This window comes from Gordionus sp. m RMFG-2023, chromosome 2, assembly GCF_954871325.1.
Source record: "Gordionus sp. m RMFG-2023 chromosome 2, tfGorSpeb1-WG-v2, whole genome shotgun sequence".
Taxonomy (NCBI): domain Eukaryota; kingdom Metazoa; phylum Nematomorpha; class Gordioida; order Chordodea; family Parachordodidae; genus Gordionus; species Gordionus sp. m RMFG-2023.
This window is the reverse complement of record NC_088776.1, coordinates 10444628-10463273: the sequence shown is the minus strand read 5'-3', so window position 1 is coordinate 10463273 and position 18646 is coordinate 10444628. Positions and strand designations below refer to the sequence as shown.

At 25.8% G+C, this 18646-nt stretch overlaps 1 protein-coding gene across 1 annotated transcript; it reads left to right on the top strand.

Moving 5' to 3' along the window:
• On the top strand, positions 1 to 843 carry LOC135924064 (uncharacterized). The gene is made up of 5 exons (XM_065459112.1): positions 1 to 161; positions 204 to 284; positions 380 to 439; positions 534 to 593; positions 737 to 843. The coding sequence occupies exons 1-5, from the start codon at positions 32 to 34 to the stop codon at positions 841 to 843; spliced, it is 438 nt and encodes a 145-aa protein (XP_065315184.1). The 5' UTR covers positions 1 to 31.
• Positions 844 to 18646: the final 17803 nt, after the last annotated feature.

The following is an 18646-nucleotide window of genomic DNA, read 5'->3' as shown; positions in this document are numbered from 1 at the left end:
CAACAAATGGTAATGGTGATAATCTCTACTAATGATACCTTCTTCATATAGAAAGTCAAGATATTATAAAAATAAAATATATCTTACCTGTATTTCACCAACCTGCCCTGGGAAAGGTTATACAGTAAATAACCTATTTACTGAAACAGCAGCATGCAATGGTAAATTGTTTAATATATAAGATATGTTTTATTGTTTTCTAGATATTTGCAAATATTTAAGTGGTGATTCTCAAAGTCTAGCTGTATATTCTCAAGGTCAAACTGTGAACCTCCCTGTTCAAGGTAAATAATTGTGATAAATAAATTAATATTAAATACTTATAGTTTAGGTATAAATATTTTACCAAATATTATTAATTATAATCCAATTTAAATAGATTATTCACAAAGTCTAGCTGGTTATTCTCAAGGTCAATTTGTGAACCTACCTGTTCAAGGTATATAATTGTGATTAATAATTAATCTTAAATACTCAAATTTTAGGTATAAATATTTTATAATATATTATAAATTCAAATCCAATTTAAATAGATGATTCTCAAATTCTAGCTGGTTATTCACAACGTCAATCTATGAACCTCCCTGTTCATGGTAAATAATTGTTATTAATAATTAATCTTAAATACTCATATTTTTATTTCTTTATACAGACTCTGATTGCCCTAAGAAAAGATTTATATCAATATCCACACAAAGTGATTTATAGCTAAATATCTAATATAAATATATTTTAGCCGATAATGCTCAATTAATGGATTCCTCTACACAGACAAATATCTCAAAATTAGGCAATGAAACTGTTCATACTATTATATTTAATATATCCTATAAGTTTTTTTAATATATATATATATATCAGAGACCTGCAGAGGTACCATTTGTAAAACCCGGCTTGGTACAGATTTTTTTAAAAAAATTATTTTCGGCCCGGCCTGGCCCGGATTTTTTTTTCAAAAATTATTTTAGGCCTGGCCCAGGTTTTTTAAAAAAAATAATTTTCTAGCCTGGCCTGGAATTTTTTAAAATATAATTATTTTTGATTTTTATAGCTATTATGGCAATTTCATATTTGGTTTTAAAATATATGGCCCGGCCTTGGTATATATATAAAAAAATTAAAATATTGTCCAGCCCATATACCCAGGCCTGTAGGTCCTGATATATATTATAGCTGAAAGCAAATACTATAAAAGAGTGATATAATAATAAAATATTTTATTACTGTAAATACTGCGAAGCAAAAACTATCATAAATAATGGTAATATTGAAATTCAAATAAAGCATAAAAATAATTGTTTTTCAATTATATCAGTGGTATTATATAGAGATATTATATATTATTTATTTAGTTAATATAAAAAGAATTTAATGAAATAGAAAATCAAGAAGAATACCTTTCAAGATATTATCTTAACCCTTCAATACTCCAGTGAAAAAAATCAAGTTAATTCTTGGGTGGGGTAAACCCCAATTTCAATGCATATATCTCCAGTTATATTCATTATTTAGATTTAATATTTGGATATAAGATAGAACTAACCTTAAACCTGATAAAATAATTATTTATTTTTATTCCTTAAGTTTAAATTAAAAATGATGAGGAGTAATATAATTTGTCCCAAAATTTTCTAATAAAAGCTAACTTTTTTAAAATTTAAAATATTAAATGAAAAAATTATCTTATATATCATATAATCATGATAATTCAAAACTTGGATCTTTATTTTTCAATATAAAAAAAAATTACACTAATACATTCAAATATAAAAAAATATAGAACATACAAATTTACTCTGGTGGGGTCTCACAAACCCCAATCACTCACAAAATGCTTATATCTTAAAAATTACTCAACCGAAATGTATGAAATTTGGAATATAGATTCTAAGATATATTTGATGAAGGTACTGAAAAATCCAGATAATAATATTTAACTGTTTTTATGCAATATCATTTCTAGCATGCCTGGGGTTTCATATACCCCACCGGAGTATTGAAGGGTTAAAAATTCCTCACACAAAACCACAGTTTATTATAAATGTAAAAATCATAATTGTAAAGGTTGTATTACTCATAAACATCTTACATTCAATAAGGGCACACTTGTTCAAGTATATGTAGTGCTGTTAAACAGCTCATTTTCAGCCGATTTTTAAAAATGGTTAACTCAATATTTTAGCCAGAAAAATATTACCTAAGTCTCGAGATTTCGCTAATAGATGGCCAAACCTTTGTATACCTTCTACAAACAAAATCTTCAGGTTTGCCTAATAATATTCGAGATAAAATATTGAGTTAGCCGTTTTTAAAAATCGGCTCAAAATGAGCTGTTTAACAACACTGTATATGTGAAATACATGATAAGTTTTATATAAATATTAGGCCCACCTCCTACAAATTTTATAGAAAATAATATCTAAAAAGGGTATATAGAAAATAAATTATATCTTCTTGTTAAATCAAATAAATTTAGATTTAACTTCAAGAAAAAGATTTAAAAATAGTATGCTCCAAAAAGGTATAATATTTTAAATGATAAATATGTATAAAAATTTATTTAGAAATAAGTCCAACAAACTCCATGCCTATTAAACCCACAATGAATGGTATATTAAATTTTTATATTGGAAATTAGTTTTTAAATAGAAGATAAAGATATTGTAGATTTGTTTGTTTCAGAAGTATTAAAAGAAAATACAATTGATAAAAGTACTTTTGTTTTATTATATTTTATAACTTTATTTAATCATAGTTGAAACATTAGTAATAGACATAAAAAGGAACAAAAGATTATATTTTTATAAGAATTTTTTATACGTCAAGTATAATTCTAACAGCCATGTCAGTTATTATGATTGTATTGATATTAATTGCTCAAGTTCTCTACTCTGTAACGAAAATAACATCACTTTAAATAAGGTTCATAATCATCCAAATGATTATGAGCTTTATTTGTTCTACAAAACATCAGATCCTTTTGGCCACACTACAAATTCAGCCCCTTGATGTTTATTTTTGAACAATTCTATCATAATTATTAATGTTATACATTATCAGCTATACCTTGGATATAACCAAATATTTATTTTTTATTCATTATCTAAATACAATGTTAGCCTGGACCTATAAACTTTTTGGCTTTTATTAGCAATAATTTTTGAAGAAATATTTATATAAAATTATACTTCCTCCTTAATTTTTTATATTTGTTCTTTATTTTTATGATTGATATTTGTTATTTTTATATTTATGAATGAAATATTATTATCTTATATTACAACATTGGGACGAATAAGATAAGTTAGAGTGTATGGTGTCAGTTTGGAAGTAAAAGAAAGATGTATGTTTCACATTCTAAATAATATGAAATACCAATATTCATATAATTAGAGATCTGCAAATGTAGAATTTTTAGACCTGACTTTATTTAAAGTTTTCATCCTTGTTAACATTTTTTATAAAAAAAATTTACTCAGCCCAGGTTTTTTTAAAATTTGATCATTAGGCCGTGTCCTAGATAAAATATAATTAATCCTCTAAACATCTCTTACAAATTTTTTATATAAATTTAAAATGACTCAAGTTAACGGAAAAATTGTCTATAATTTATAAAGTAGGTATAAACATGGAATATATTTCCGGTAAAATCATTTTTTTAAATTTAAAAAAACGCGCTTAAAAAATGATTTAAAGTTGAAAAAATAATACCTTGCCGGGAAAAACACATTGACGTTAATATATATAAGTATAAAGGTGAAAATATTTAGTCCAATTATAAAATTGAAATATTTAGTCCAATTTAGGAAATATTTAACTTTAAAATCATTATAAACATAGACTTATTAAATGAAAGGTTGCTATATTCAAAATGGCGATTATTTTAATGATGTTTTTTATAATCGTTGTACATTCTATGTTTATATAAGCATGATTATAATCATATATGACTTGTATTCAAAAAAAGAGATTATTAATGAAAAACTTGTGGTGATATCTATGAAAATATGTAGAATTAATTTAATGAAAAATAATTAATTAAATTCATAATCTTATTAGTTTCCAATTTGTGAATAAAAAATTCTCTTCCAAAATAATATTATATAAGCCTCCAGATTCGGTAAATAGATGTCCAAATCTTAATCTTCCGGCTTAATTATCTTGGTTATTATCTTAATTGGATTGTTTTTAAAAATCCACCCGAATAGGGCTTTTTAACAACATCATCTCAGTAATGTTTTTATTCTTGTTGGAGAAGAAAACGTTCTTTTATTGGTAGAAGTATGGGAAGAGTTGTTAAAATATATAATATAATTTTTATATATTACGAAAATAATCTAAAATATGCTTAAAATTTTTTTCTACGAGTCGAGTCAGAAAAATATCAAATTTATAGAGCCCTGCTTTTGACTTAACAATATCTTATAATTTATGAAATTCGTCATCTAATTTTCCCTGATTTCCTTAAGTTCCAATATGATGCTTTAAGCTAATCTCTTAGTTCAGTCAAGTCGATATTATTTTTAAAAATATTTTACTATGTATTGCAGTGAAAAAGTTAAATGATTTGGTGGGAAATTTTAAAATCATAGAAAAATGTAACTTCAAAAATAATTTGAAATCGATATTAATTCATAGAATACATTAGTAGCGTATTTATTTATGCTGTGAATGTGATAAATATAAATAAATGTAAATTGGAATATGTATGCGATAAGATGTAGGAATCAGCAAAATATTTAAGCCGGCATCTTGATTTTTTGGCTATGGCGGGTGGGGGTTCCCCCCCCTAACGCTTTTACCCTGTGTAGGCGCCTGATAATTATTATTACAATATGAAAATTATGGAGAAATTAAATAACCACATATTTAATAGCTATGATGCAAAATTTGTTAATGTTAACTTTAAAATAATGGACTGCATTGGCTGCCAACTTTAATCCTATTAATGCTGAAGAAAAACACATTTTTAAGATGGGGAAAAAATAAGATAATATGATACAGATAGAGGAAACACGGTGCCAGGTGAAATTATATTTGATAAAGATGTATATAAATATTTATAGCAAGTTTAGTTGAAAACTAATTTATAAATAAATAAATGACTATATAATATCCTCAAAGCCCTCGATGTTAAGTTTAAAAATCTTAAATGTCTTAATGATTATTCATTTAACATACCATCAGAATTGGTCAGGTCCTACTGAAAAAGAATCTAGATACAGATTTTTATAAAAAATGTATCATAGATAGAGATACTAGTATCTTTTTCAAAATATCAAAAGTACAAGATAAAAGATACTTGTATCTTTTGTTAAATTAAAGTATTTTAAATACAAAGTTGCTTTAAAATTATCATTACCAATTAAATAAGAAAAGTTTATAAAATTCAGTTTTTATTATTTATGAAGAACATAACACGCATATAATAAGAATGAATATTTACAATAATTATAATAATCAGGCAATATTAGTATTAGCCCAATATTAGCATAGATAGGGAAGGGAGAGTAGTATTTTTAATTGTTGAAATATTAATTTGAAAAGGATATTTAAAATAGATTCATTATTTTATAAGATTATCAAATTTTTCAGATAATTTATCATTAGACCTTTGCCGTTTCGGCATACTTAACATTGTGGCAAAACTAAATAACCTTTCAATTGGAGCTGATGAAGGTATTGCAGTATTATATTTAAAAAATATTTCTTAATTCGACTTTAATATAATTTAAAACCTCCAGTTCAATATTATTTGTAAACTCAGAAACATTTGTTCCACCAAAAGAAAAATAATATTCATTTTCTTTATTAAATTTAAATATATTGGTGTTATAGTTTGAGCTTGATTATGTACTCTGGTAGGTACTACATTTAGATCTTCTTTTAATAATGTATTTTGAAGGTATTTTTTTTATCATCCCACTCAAACCATAAGTTCTTAAAATATGGATATGATGTTGATGCCAAACAGACCTCATTATATTCATATCATAGAAAAATATTTCCTTAAAACCCTTTGTCCATATCATCTTGAGCAGCTTTTAATAATGGTAGACAATACTGTAAATTTGAATTTTTAAGATAACCTATATTTCTTATAACCATATATATAATATACTTTAATGTGATTAACCCTTTATCATTTTTTTGTTTATACAGATTTTACATTTAGCTTGTACATTGACTCTTTATGCTTATTTTAAAAAATTATCAATCTATAATTTTAAGATTGGGATTTGATTCAGGGGAATCTATTTCTATAATTTAAATGTCACTACCTTCTTCTTTACTACCATGAGTGTTAATCATCCCATAAATTAAAAAATATTACATAAAATTGGTAATGATATTCTATCGAGTTGCATTTATATATAAAATATAATCTTTACTTATTCCGTTTCGGTGTGTTGTATTTTATATCTATTTATCTTAATATGAGTTGTAAATTTTCAGCTAATTTTTATCAATATATTTAAAATATGACGGAAAAAATAGAGAAATTAATACAAGATCCCCAAAGAAAATAAGATATATATTATACTGTGATATGTAAAATTTTAAACATCAATATTAAAAACAATCTTATCTTTTGTCAAGAAAATGAAAAAGATACAAGATTCTTTTCAGAACAAAGGATTTTAAATATAGATACTAGCATCTAATTAAAAATGTCAAAATACTGAGTACAAGATACAAAATGATCTTACATCTCAGATACAAGTATTCGCGGTACTGCCCAACTCTGCATACTATTATGAGTGATTGTGTCATTGGATCGAGCAGGCAAGATTATGATTTTATTCATTAGAATAAATTTTTATTAAATTTAGAAATGATAGAACCAGAGAAACATAAAAAAAATTACCTAGATAAATATATTATGAATTATATTAAAATAATTAATTTTTTTAATTAATGAAATTTTTTTATAAAGTGTTTTATATTATATTATTAGAAATAATAAAGATGTATATACGACTATACAAATTTGTTTATTTTCTTATTATTTATTCTTCTAAAAATATGAGATCCAAATTAATTAAAAAATACATTTATTTTCTGGCCATTCATATTTCTTTCCTCTTATTACACTTGTTTCTATAGTATTAAAGAATTTACCTTTTTTAAAGTTGTAATATAAAATAAATATTTTTCTAGATTTTTAAATAATTAAATTTTGCAATAGATAAAACCTATTAATTAATAAAAAGTAAGAATTACCTAACCACGATTTAGCCACTATGACTTAGGCTATTTTTATTTATTAATAAAACTAAATCTTATATCAGGTCCTTTAATAATTATCTAAAGTATGCTCTAAGAATCTCTGAAAGCGCACTTCACATGCATTCTTTTAGATATAAAATGGTAATTAAATTGTAATTTTTCAATAAAATAAGGAATAATAATATTTAACTTAAGTGCCTGGAAAAAAATTATCCTCAGGCTTTTTTCCTCTATTTTAAATATCCAGAAAAGATAGAATATGGTTGATAACTCTGGAATATAGCTATCAATTTAACTAGCGGTATTTCAAAGGAAAGCTTCGACATTCCATCTGAATCCTCTTCATCATTAATTGCAGAAGGGTTTTGGTATTATAATTATATCTCTTTACTCAGTTAGTTCTTCAAAAAATTTTAAAGTAATAAAATTTAAAAAGGGGCTTAGAAGCGCTTATTTACCCCCTTCCCCCACCCGGCAATAAATTCCATACTTAACACCTATATAATTATTGATAGGCTAATTTCGAGGTTGTTATTTTCCAAAATGTTAAATTCATACAGCTAGATGGTTAATGGCAAATGTCTGCAATTGATAGGTTTTTATCCCACCCGCCCATTTTCCGAACAGGTGTGGACGGGTCTTCTAAAATATTTTAAACATTGGAGATCTTAATAAATATCTTTAAAACAACACGCGAGACCATTTTAAATATTTTTTTTACCAGTTATTTATTACAAATCATTTTCTATTTCATAATGTTGCATATTTTATAAGTTTATAAATAAATTGAAATAAATTAGTAGCCATACCAGCCATTAAAATAATTTTAAAACAACTAGCTGGTAGACTTGTTGACTAAAATCTGCCCATTATAGACCTCTAGTTAAGGGTGCATATATGCAAAGTTTATATCTACTTTTTAATTACTCTAATTTTAAAAGAAAACTGAGACCTCATAATTTTTGCAATGTTTGTGGGCTTCTCGGGGGAATAGAATGTTTTCTTCCGAGATATTAAAGTACAATATTGGAACTATATTAAAATGGTTTATATTTTAAAGTAACAAGGATTATGCTTAAAAATAATATACAGAGGGTGGTGTAGATATGCACCGAACAAATAATAGATTATCGTAATATTTCATCATTATTGTTAAAAATTTTATATCGAAATTATATTTGAAAAAACAATAATCACTTTTCAGATCGTAGAAATTAACACATGGTGTTTTTTATGTCAAATACCAAAAAAAAGGCATGGAAGCTGAAAACTATCATAAATCATTAAAATATATATCACGAAAGCCGAGAACACAAAAACAAACAAATATAGCAACCTTAATAATGTTTTGTTTGTTCCGGTAATCTCAGATACTTTATGGATCATTTGGACCCCAAGCCCTAAAATTATTCAAAACAATAGGGCAAAGGTTACATTTAATCATAGGTGATCCAAAAGAAGGCCTCTACCTTCGACAGAGAATATCAACTGAAATCTGTCGTTCTAATTGCATATCCAAACATTGGTCATTAAGCCCCGTCGATCATACCTAATTAAATGTTTAATTATTATTTTATTTAATATAGTTTTTATATAAATTTTATTTTACAAATAGTTTGCATGTTATTTTAAATATATATTTTTTTTGGTATCACGTCAATTCGGCGCACGACGCGACAATTCAGCGCGTATCTATTACAGTTGCAATTTATTATATATTACTTAGTATAAAAAAATGAGGATGATTAAATAGAAATCATTTTAAATTTTGGTCCTATTAATTATTTCTCCATATTTATTTTTACAAAAATCTCAATTTTATTTACTAAATGTGTAATATCAAAAAATTAACAACCAATATTTATACCTATTTCTTTGGTTGACCAATTTACCACATAAGATATGTTGATTAATAGCCAATGTTATGTAAGCCGAAATTTTGAAAAAAGAAAGAAAGAAAAAGAAAGGTTTGGACCTCTATCTCGAATCTTACATATTATTTTGGCTGGAATTTAAACCGACCGTTTTTAAAAATAGATGATCCAAAAAAAATCAAATTAAGACTGAATCATTTTTTTAGATTTATTAAAAATTCTTAAATTCTATTAATCCTTTTTAAAAATATTTTTTCTATTTTATAAATTAAAAATTAAATGTGTAATATCAGAAAAAATTAACAACCAATATTTACACCTATTTCTTTAGTTGACAAATTTATCACATAAGGTATGTTGATTAGCCAATGTTATGTAAACCGAGATTTTGGGCATATTACTTATCAGGGGGGTATATTATTTTTTTAAACTTTTATAATTTTATTTATTTTTTTTATTATCTAAAATTAGGCGTGAAAAGGGGATTTAAGATTTAACATTAGTACTTATCAGGGGGGTATTTTGGGTCTATTTTAAAAAAACGGTTGATTAAGATTGTAGCCAAAATAATATATAAGATTAGAGATAGAGGTCAAATCTTTCTTTTTCTTCTTTCCTTCTATGCGCAAAATCTCCAGGCTTACATAATATTGGCTACTAATCAACATACCTTATAATGTGGTAAAATGGTCCATTAAAGAAATAGGTATAAATATTAGTTAATTTTTTTCGATATAAATTTAGTAAATAAAATTGAGATTATTGTAAAAATAAATATGGAGAAATAATTAATAGGACCAACATTCAAAATGATTTCTATTTAATCATCCTTATTTTTTTATACTAAGTAATATATAATAAATTGCAACTGTAATGGATACGCACTGAATTGTCGCCGCGCCGAATTGACGCTGCGCTGAATTGTCGCCGCGCCGAATTTTCCTCGCCAAATTGACATGGAACCATTTTTTTAAAATAAATAAAATGATTGTTAATTAGGTTATCATTTTTATTTTAAACAAAACAAATAAGAAAGGACAATTTTAAAAATGTATCATCATGAATAGTTGTCCCTTATTAATTACCTGTAAGGTAAATATATCTTATTCTTTAAATGTTTACTTTTGATCTTTAAAAAAATATTATTTTGTGACTTCCCCCTTTAAAAATTAACTTAAATTATTTTAAGATCCATATAAATATTATATTAAATTTTGTTTATCTATTGTACTTACTTCTGTGATTTGAAGAGCTGTTATCCTATGAATTTAATATGTCCACATGAACGAAAAAAATTAATTAAAGTGTACTAATATGCACTACCGCATAGAAAATATAATAATGAGCACTCCTCGATACGATATTAGTTTACATGATTATTAAAATTTTAGAAAATATAAAAATAAAACTTAGTTTTTAGAATAATCGGAGTTGTATCTAACTTAAAAGAGTTCTCAGAAGCATATAATTGTTCAGCCAAAGCCCCCATGAATCCTCCTAACAAGTGTGTTCTAAGGTAAACTAACGGAAAATATATTCAAAATAAACATTATTCCAATACATTAAATATGTTAAATAAAAATAAGAATATTCAATTTGTAATTTATATTTGTAACATGCTAAATAATGTTATATCCGTCGTTTGATTATTAGAATGCTCGAGATGAGTTTTTATTTTTTTAGATTAATAAAATAGGCCTTTAATTTTCAAATTACTTTTTTGTTCTTATTTATCCAAATTAAAAGGAAAACGCGAATTCGTGGCAAAGCAGCGTAAGTTGAAAAGAAGCGAAAATCGGTTCCGGCTTAGCCTTAGCAATTAAAATCGACAGTCATACCCAAAATAAATCGAGCTTATCCTTAGCCAGAATAAATAGGCTCAAGCTTAGTCTTAGCTAGCCAAAAAATTGGCTTATGCACAGTTTCCAAAAAAAGCGGCTCAGGTTTAGTTTTACCGAAAGAAATCCTCACCAGAAACGTATGATGCGAAAGATAAAGTAAAGAACCAAACAATTTACCAAGTTCTTCATGTACCATTTTTCAAAAGATAATTATGCCATTTAAAAGAAAGGGGGAACGAAATATATCTAATTTTGTATAGCTCTTTTGAGCACACAAATTGTTAACTCTTGAGCGGTAAAGTGGAAAGTATTTATATGAGATATAATTTGGGATCTTTCTTATTCTAGACTTTTAATTGTATCTAAAAAAAATTGCACATTTATAGCTAAAATTTTGCACATATAACATTATATCTTAAAAGCAAAATATAAGGGAAAAAAGTATAATATTTCTGAAAGTCAAAATTTATAAATATACTAACAAATATCCGTCAAAGAATGAAAGGTAAATCAATGTAAGAATCAAAGATTTGCCCTTATTTCGTTGAGGGGTAAATCAAAAATTTCTTCTTAATTTGATGATAGATAAATCAAAAATCTACCAAAAGCATTTGTGTTTGTAATTTATGATCTAAATGTAATCTTGCTGGGTAATTAAAATTTAATCAATGTAAATAATGGAATATGATTCAAATTTGGTCAATATTTATTTGATCAGAAAATAAAATGATTTGTTCATTAAATTATTTTAAAATCTATGACTAATAATGATATTGGCTAGTGATAGAGATCATTTAGTGTCCTAATTTGATTAATCCATATAGAATTTGAAAAATGAAAAAATATTATTTAATATAACTTATTATTCTTAGATTATCAATTATAAGGATGACTATTTTTTCGAGAAATTGAGAATGTGAGTACTAATATAATGTTAAATGAGAAAAAATGTTAATTTGATTAAATGCCAAATTGCACGTTAATTTGATTGACTTACCCTAAATGATATAATAAAAATTATGATAGTTATTCTTGTAATATAAAACTCCGACCATTTTAAACAACAAATATGGTACTTAACTAAAATGAATCCCGGAAAAAAAAATCCTGGAAAAAAAACCCCGGAAAAAAACCCCGGAAAATAAACCCCCGGAAAATAAATCCCCAGGAAAAAAAACCCCCGGAAAATAAACCCCAGGAAAAAAACCCCGGAAAATAAACCCCCAGGAAAAAAACCCCGGAAAATAAACCCCCAGGAAAAAAACCCCGGAAAATAAACCCCCAGGAAAAAAAACCCCCGGTAAATAAACCCCCAGGAAAAAAAACCCCCAGAATTTTTTTTCATTTTTATAGAATTTAATTAAGACCTAATAATATAGGCATATTTTTATTTGGCCTACTCTTCATAAAAAAATGCTTAAATAAGAAAAACTGATGTTTAAATTGGTACTGGGAAAAAATGCCTCAGTAAAATAACCATGTATTGTAAAAAAAATTTGCTATAGTAAAAATACAATCTTTAAACATGATATTAAATAGACTAAATTTGACAAAATAAGAAATGTTTATTTTATTAATAAATCATGATTATGTATATACAAATTTTATAATTTATAATAATAATTATATGGGTTGACATCGAATATTGAAGGAAATCGCTCTTATAAAATCTGGAAGGCTTCGTACCCCATCACGGTATTCTTCGCAAAGTTTCTTTAGCCGAATCTGGTTGTTAGAACTCTGCGATTTTGTTTTAGATGTCCAACTACCTATGCGCCATCTTTCAAGTTTGGTTTCATCGGCAGCCACCTCGCATTTCATTTTTTTAATGAGTACCCAGATTGATGGGTGTTTATTCCCAACCAGACTAGAAAAACGATGATTCCAACCTTCGCATTGATTATTTGTTCGTTCTTCATCTGAGAGAGTGCTCTGATTCACGTTCCAGGTTTCTGGAGGAAATCGAGGCTCAATTCGACGTGTTTGCGATTGAGAATTGCTTCTTATGACCTCCCTTGATACTCCATTGACATAATTTTTATCGAAATAATCAAGAATATCCTTACCATTGCTCGGAGTAACCGATCTCAGGAATGTCATTGCATTGCCCATATCACATAACGGAAATGCTAAGCCGTCCATCATGCCACAAAAAAAACTTAGTTTTATCGGTTCTGTATATACCACTCTGTCCTATTAAATATTAGATTCAAGGAATAATCTGTTGCGAACATTATTATGCGTTCTTCAGCTTGTGGGCCATTATCAAATAATAAAAATCGTTTTGAGTTCTGGGAGCCACAATTTGCCCAATCACCTATAATATTTAAATTTTTATGAAAATATAATTATATTTAAACTAATACCTTCAATAACTAGGCCTTCCAAATTCTCAAGATTTGAAGGGTGTTGCATTGCTTTGTGATTCCTTAGAGTTCTTTTTATAGAATCTTCTGATAACATATGCGACTGAACTCTTTGGTCTAATTTTACAATTTCCTCTGCATAAATTTGAAGAGGTTTTGCCAAAGAGTCTGCACATCGCTTCTTCATGTTAGCAATGGATTTTATTGCTACTAGTCCATCAATATTTGATGGATGATTATGAGCTGTATCAAGAACCGGGTCTTGATTATCGACTGTTGAAAAAAGTATTGCTCGGCATTTAAAAGAAGAATATCAATAAAATATTTTTGTAAATTAAAAATTTTTTTTTGTCTTTATATACGGCATAAAGATCCAAATTATTATTGTTTAATTTTATAAATAAATACCAATTATAGCGTTTTTAATTGATAAACAATTTTTATTCTTTTGATTAAAAATACATTTTAAAACTTTTTTCCGGGGGTTTTATTTCATGGGGGTTTTTTTTCCGCGGGTTTTATTTCCTGGGGGTTTTTTTTCCGCGGGTTTTATTTCCTGGGGGTTTTTTCCGAGGGTTTTATTTCCTGGGGGTTTCGTTTTTTCCTGGGGGTTTTTTTCCGGGGGTTTTTTTTCCTGGGGGTTTATTTTCCGGGGGTTTTTTTTCCTGGGGGTTTATTTTCCAGGGATTTTTTTTCCGGGGGTTTTTTTCCGGGGTTTTTTTTCCAGGGGTTTTTTTTCCTATTACCAACTAAAATAGATCAATATTTTTGTTTTACAATTTCGTCATAAAAAATATTTTCGAGCATAATTTTAATTGAGTTGACGTATGTCAAATATTTGTTGTCAAAAGGTGTATATTAGGATTCAATTTTAAAATTTAGATTTAAATAATTTTATTATAATAAGAATTGTGCCTTGCGGTCCAATGTACCCCTTGTCTAAAAATATAAATTTTGTATTATCACCAAAATAAAAGATTTAGTTGCAAAGAAAAGGATGAAATGTTACACTATTTTAAATCACGAATAAAACTCTAGCTAACTTATTGGAGATAAGTCCAAGTCCAACAAAACTAATGACTATCGAAACTACTGTAAATTGTAATTTTTATATTAGAAATCAGGTTAAAAGAAATAGAAGTAGAGGGCACAATATCTTATTACAGAAGTATTAAAAGACATTCAAATCATAAATTTAGTTATATTATAATTTAAACATTATTGATATAGATGCAAAAATGAATAAGAAAATATATTCATATAAGAATTTTTTTCATACTACACTATATACAGATAAAATCGTCATGTAAGCTATTATCAATCATTGTGTCGTTATGAATTGTTTAGTTTTTTTAACCTGTAAATAAGACATAATTAATTATTGCTTAATAATGCCCATAATAATCAAAATAATTATGAACTTTATATATTTCACAAATTCAATCCATCATCCAGCACTCCAATTATTTAACATTTTGATATATTTTTTTTAATTATTCTTTTCTAAAGCCTTTTCCAACCAAAACTCTTCTCTTTAAACTTAAAAACAACAAATACACCTTAATAAACAGAGCTTGTAAGTTGTTTCGTCTTGTTCGGAAATACTTAAGAGGGCCTAAAATTTGATTTTTTTCAAAATCAATATCCAATAAATAAAATATCTTTACAAATTTATTTGCTATGTTATTGGTTTTACAGGTATGCATATATTTTTATATCAAGAAAAATAGTCTTCTAAATTTTGATTCAGAATATGTTATATTATTGTTAATATTATGAAATGAATTATTACTAAATTTAAGAAATATTCAAATAATTTTATAATCTTCTAATCTATTTAGAGATGCGGGCCGGGTCGAATAACTCGTGCAGGGTTATTATACGGGTAAGGCCGGGTAAAAAAATTGTCGGGCCAGGGAAACCCGATTAAAAATTAATAAATGGTAAAATTTTACATATATTATGTCGTTGAATGTTTAGTAGATCTAGGGTTTAGCAAATTTAAACCTAAATCATTCGAAAAATATAGAGTCCTTTTCCTACCCGTGAATTTGAAGCAATTCTAAGGGTAGGAATACTGTATACATATATATGCTGGAATATCTTCCGGCAAATTTAGGTTCTTTCCAGGAAAATTTTTTTTAAATGGGCGCTATAAAATTAATTATATTTAAATATTTTGCTAAAATCCTAGGCCAAATGATGCATAACCTCGAATTTTGCTAAACCCCTAACATATCATAGGTAGAAATGTTCTGGACAAGAAGATCTAGACAAAAATACTCCGGACATAAATACGCCAATTTTAGAAATTTCGTTATATGATTTTTTTTGTTAAAAATTAAGAGGTTTTCTGATATCTTTTTGTCAGTAGGTATTTTGTCTAGGGCATTGTCCATGAGTTTGTATACACTAATTGCAATTATCAATTTTTCAAATTATTTTAATTTTGCTTAAGTTGTATTGAGAAAATCAAAATTAAATTTCAAACTCATTTTGGAAATTTTTTTTTTATTAATAAAAACACACCAATATTTACATCCAATTATAAGCTTTATAAATTATCAGTTGAGAATATTGTTTCTTTTTGTATTATGAAAGTAAAGTATAATACGATGATGAGTATAGTATGACATCGCTATAAGATTTATCAAATCCACTTTTCTGTTCAAATTCATCGAGACGTGTGAAAGAAAAAATGCGAGATAAGATTAATTTTTTTTTTGTTAATCTTCTTGTTGACTTGAATAATCATAATTTAAAAGTATATCTCGAAATGTTGCCACAAAATGAAAATAACCCCACCTATATTATATAATTATATCATAGTGTAAATATTTTTGAAAATGGAAAATAATTACCAGTGATATATTTATAACTTGTAAACTTCTTATATGAATTGTCCCGATTTTATTTTAAAAAATAATAATAAAATAACAATTCTTATTTTGATGAGCAATTACAAATCCTAATTAAATAATACTTATATTATAAAATTAAAATAAAATAAAATACCTTAGGCGATTTGTACTCTTTCAAATAAAATAAAAATTTTAACGTAATCTTAGTATGAATTATGAGTAAAATTTGTGAAACGTATGCAGAAATTATGCGATACAACTTACATAGAGAAGATCAGTTTTATGCAATCTTATAATAGTGAAGATCAAAGTCCAGCCTTCGGTCCGGACCTATATGCTTGAACCATACCGGACCACAGTCCTTAAATAAAAAACCTGTCCAAACCGGTTATTTAAAAAATATTTTGGTTTTTTCCTTATATGATTTTATTAATATATAAAAGTATTTGTAACAATATCAAATCAAATATGAATAATAATATATTAAATAATACTAATTTAAAAGTAAAATGCTTTTTTTTTCACAAACATTTTATAGCATATTGCAAAATAAAAATGAGCTTGAAAAAAAATAATCAAAAGAACTAAAGTAACTCCTATAGAAAAAAATAATATAAAATAAGAATATATACAAAAATTTACTAAAAAAATTAAAAATTATATGAATTAAATAATAAGGACGACGGTCCTCAAAGAAAATAACGTCGGTTGAATCCAGTCCCGGTCTAAAACCGATAGGGCCTCAGCCTCACTAGTCACTACTCTATTCGGTATGACGTTATAGTAGAGTTGTTAAACGGCTAGTTTTGAGTCGATTTTTACAAACTGCTAACTCATTATTTTAGCCAGATAAATATTTCCTAAGACTAGAGATTTCGATATTATATGTCTAGACCTTTATTCCTTCTATGGACAAAATCTTAAGGCTTGCTTAATATTTTTATGGATGAAATATTAAGTTAGCAGTCTTTAAAAATCGACTCAAAACGAGCCATTTAATACACTACGTTATAGGAATAGACATTTCAAAACAGATGGAAAATACGAATTTTTTCTCATTTTTATTATCAAAATATTTTGAACAAACATGAATAGGTGACCAGGGTTATATGGGGAAGCCACTATAAATTTTTCTGGGAATTATAAATAATTATATATTTTGGATTTTTTGAGAATGCTTCAACAGTTTTTTGATCAAATTTTATACCTTAAAATTATAATATTTTGTAAAAAATCTTTTATTTTAGTAAATTTTTGGTTATTCTAATGTATAAAAGGTCTTCTTTTTTGATGAAGTTTTAAAAAATGATTTTGATCTTCTTAAAAAGGAAAATCAAGATCAAAATTTTGGATCAACATGCAAGAACTTATATGGCAGGTGAAATAACTGTTTCAGCTGAGGATTCGATCACCAATAAGACTAATCGACCAAAAAGAAAATGTGATAACCTTTTTGGCATTAAAGTCAGGGAAAAAAATATCTATTAAAATTTAAAGAATAAAAATGATATAATTATACACAGGAATTTATATTACAATTAAATTTTAGTGAAATAGTATTATATTTTACCAAAAATTATTATATTTTATTACAAAATTATCAGGAAAAAAAAGTTAGGATGCTATGGACCTTCCCGTTTAAAATATAACATATCCACGAAACTATAGGACATAAACATATTTTTTTTTAATGAATAAAATATTTTCAATGATCATGTTTGAGATTTAAATTTAATATTTATTTATATCAAAAAATATAATAAAAATACTAATATATCTACTTAGTATTAAGTTACATAATTTCATTTTAAATGAAGAGATCAAAAAGGTCAAAACATCAAATAATAAATATGGGAAAAAAAAATAATATTTGATAATTAAATTATTTATTTAATTCATATTATCTCTTTAAGTTCGATAACCAACTACATGTTAAAATAAATTTTGAAATTTTGATAGAGCGAAAATGTAAGGAAAAGAAAGATACTAAAATTTTCTATTAGCATAAAAAATGTTGAAAAACATTTATGTTGCATTTTTTTTATATCTGTCGACGATAATAAATTATCTTTACTGAAAATATTATAGTTAAAAATTGACATCAAAATTAATTAAGAATAAATAAGGGAGATTTTAGTTAAAAATAATGAAAATTTAGACTGATAATAATAAGAATTTATTGTTTTTTAGAAACTATTGTTTATACAACTCTTTATTTTTGATAAATTTAACAGGAAAGAGATTTAAGATGAAAAAAAAAATGAAATTCATGATTTTTAGGATTAGCTATATTGAAATTAATTAAACCAAGAGTTAGTAAAAATCTTTTATAAGGTGAAAAGATTTATTGATCCAATTTTAACTAAAAATGTTAAATATGTGGTTATTTTCACGCGTAAAAAAAATATCTTTCAATAATGAAATCACAAATTTATCATATATTTTCAGACTCTTAAATAAACACTGTTTTTGTT

Bases quoted from the DNA above. Each gene is read 5' to 3' on its own strand.
- LOC135924064 (XM_065459112.1), top strand. From the start codon at position 32: ATGATACCTTCTTCATATAGAAAGTCAAGATATTATAAAAATAAAATA. The intron at 440-533 runs GTATATAATTGT...CAATTTAAATAG, and splicing joins TGTGAACCTACCTGTTCAAG to ATGATTCTCAAATTCTAGCT. The intron at 594-736 runs GTAAATAATTGT...AATATATTTTAG, and splicing joins TATGAACCTCCCTGTTCATG to CCGATAATGCTCAATTAATG.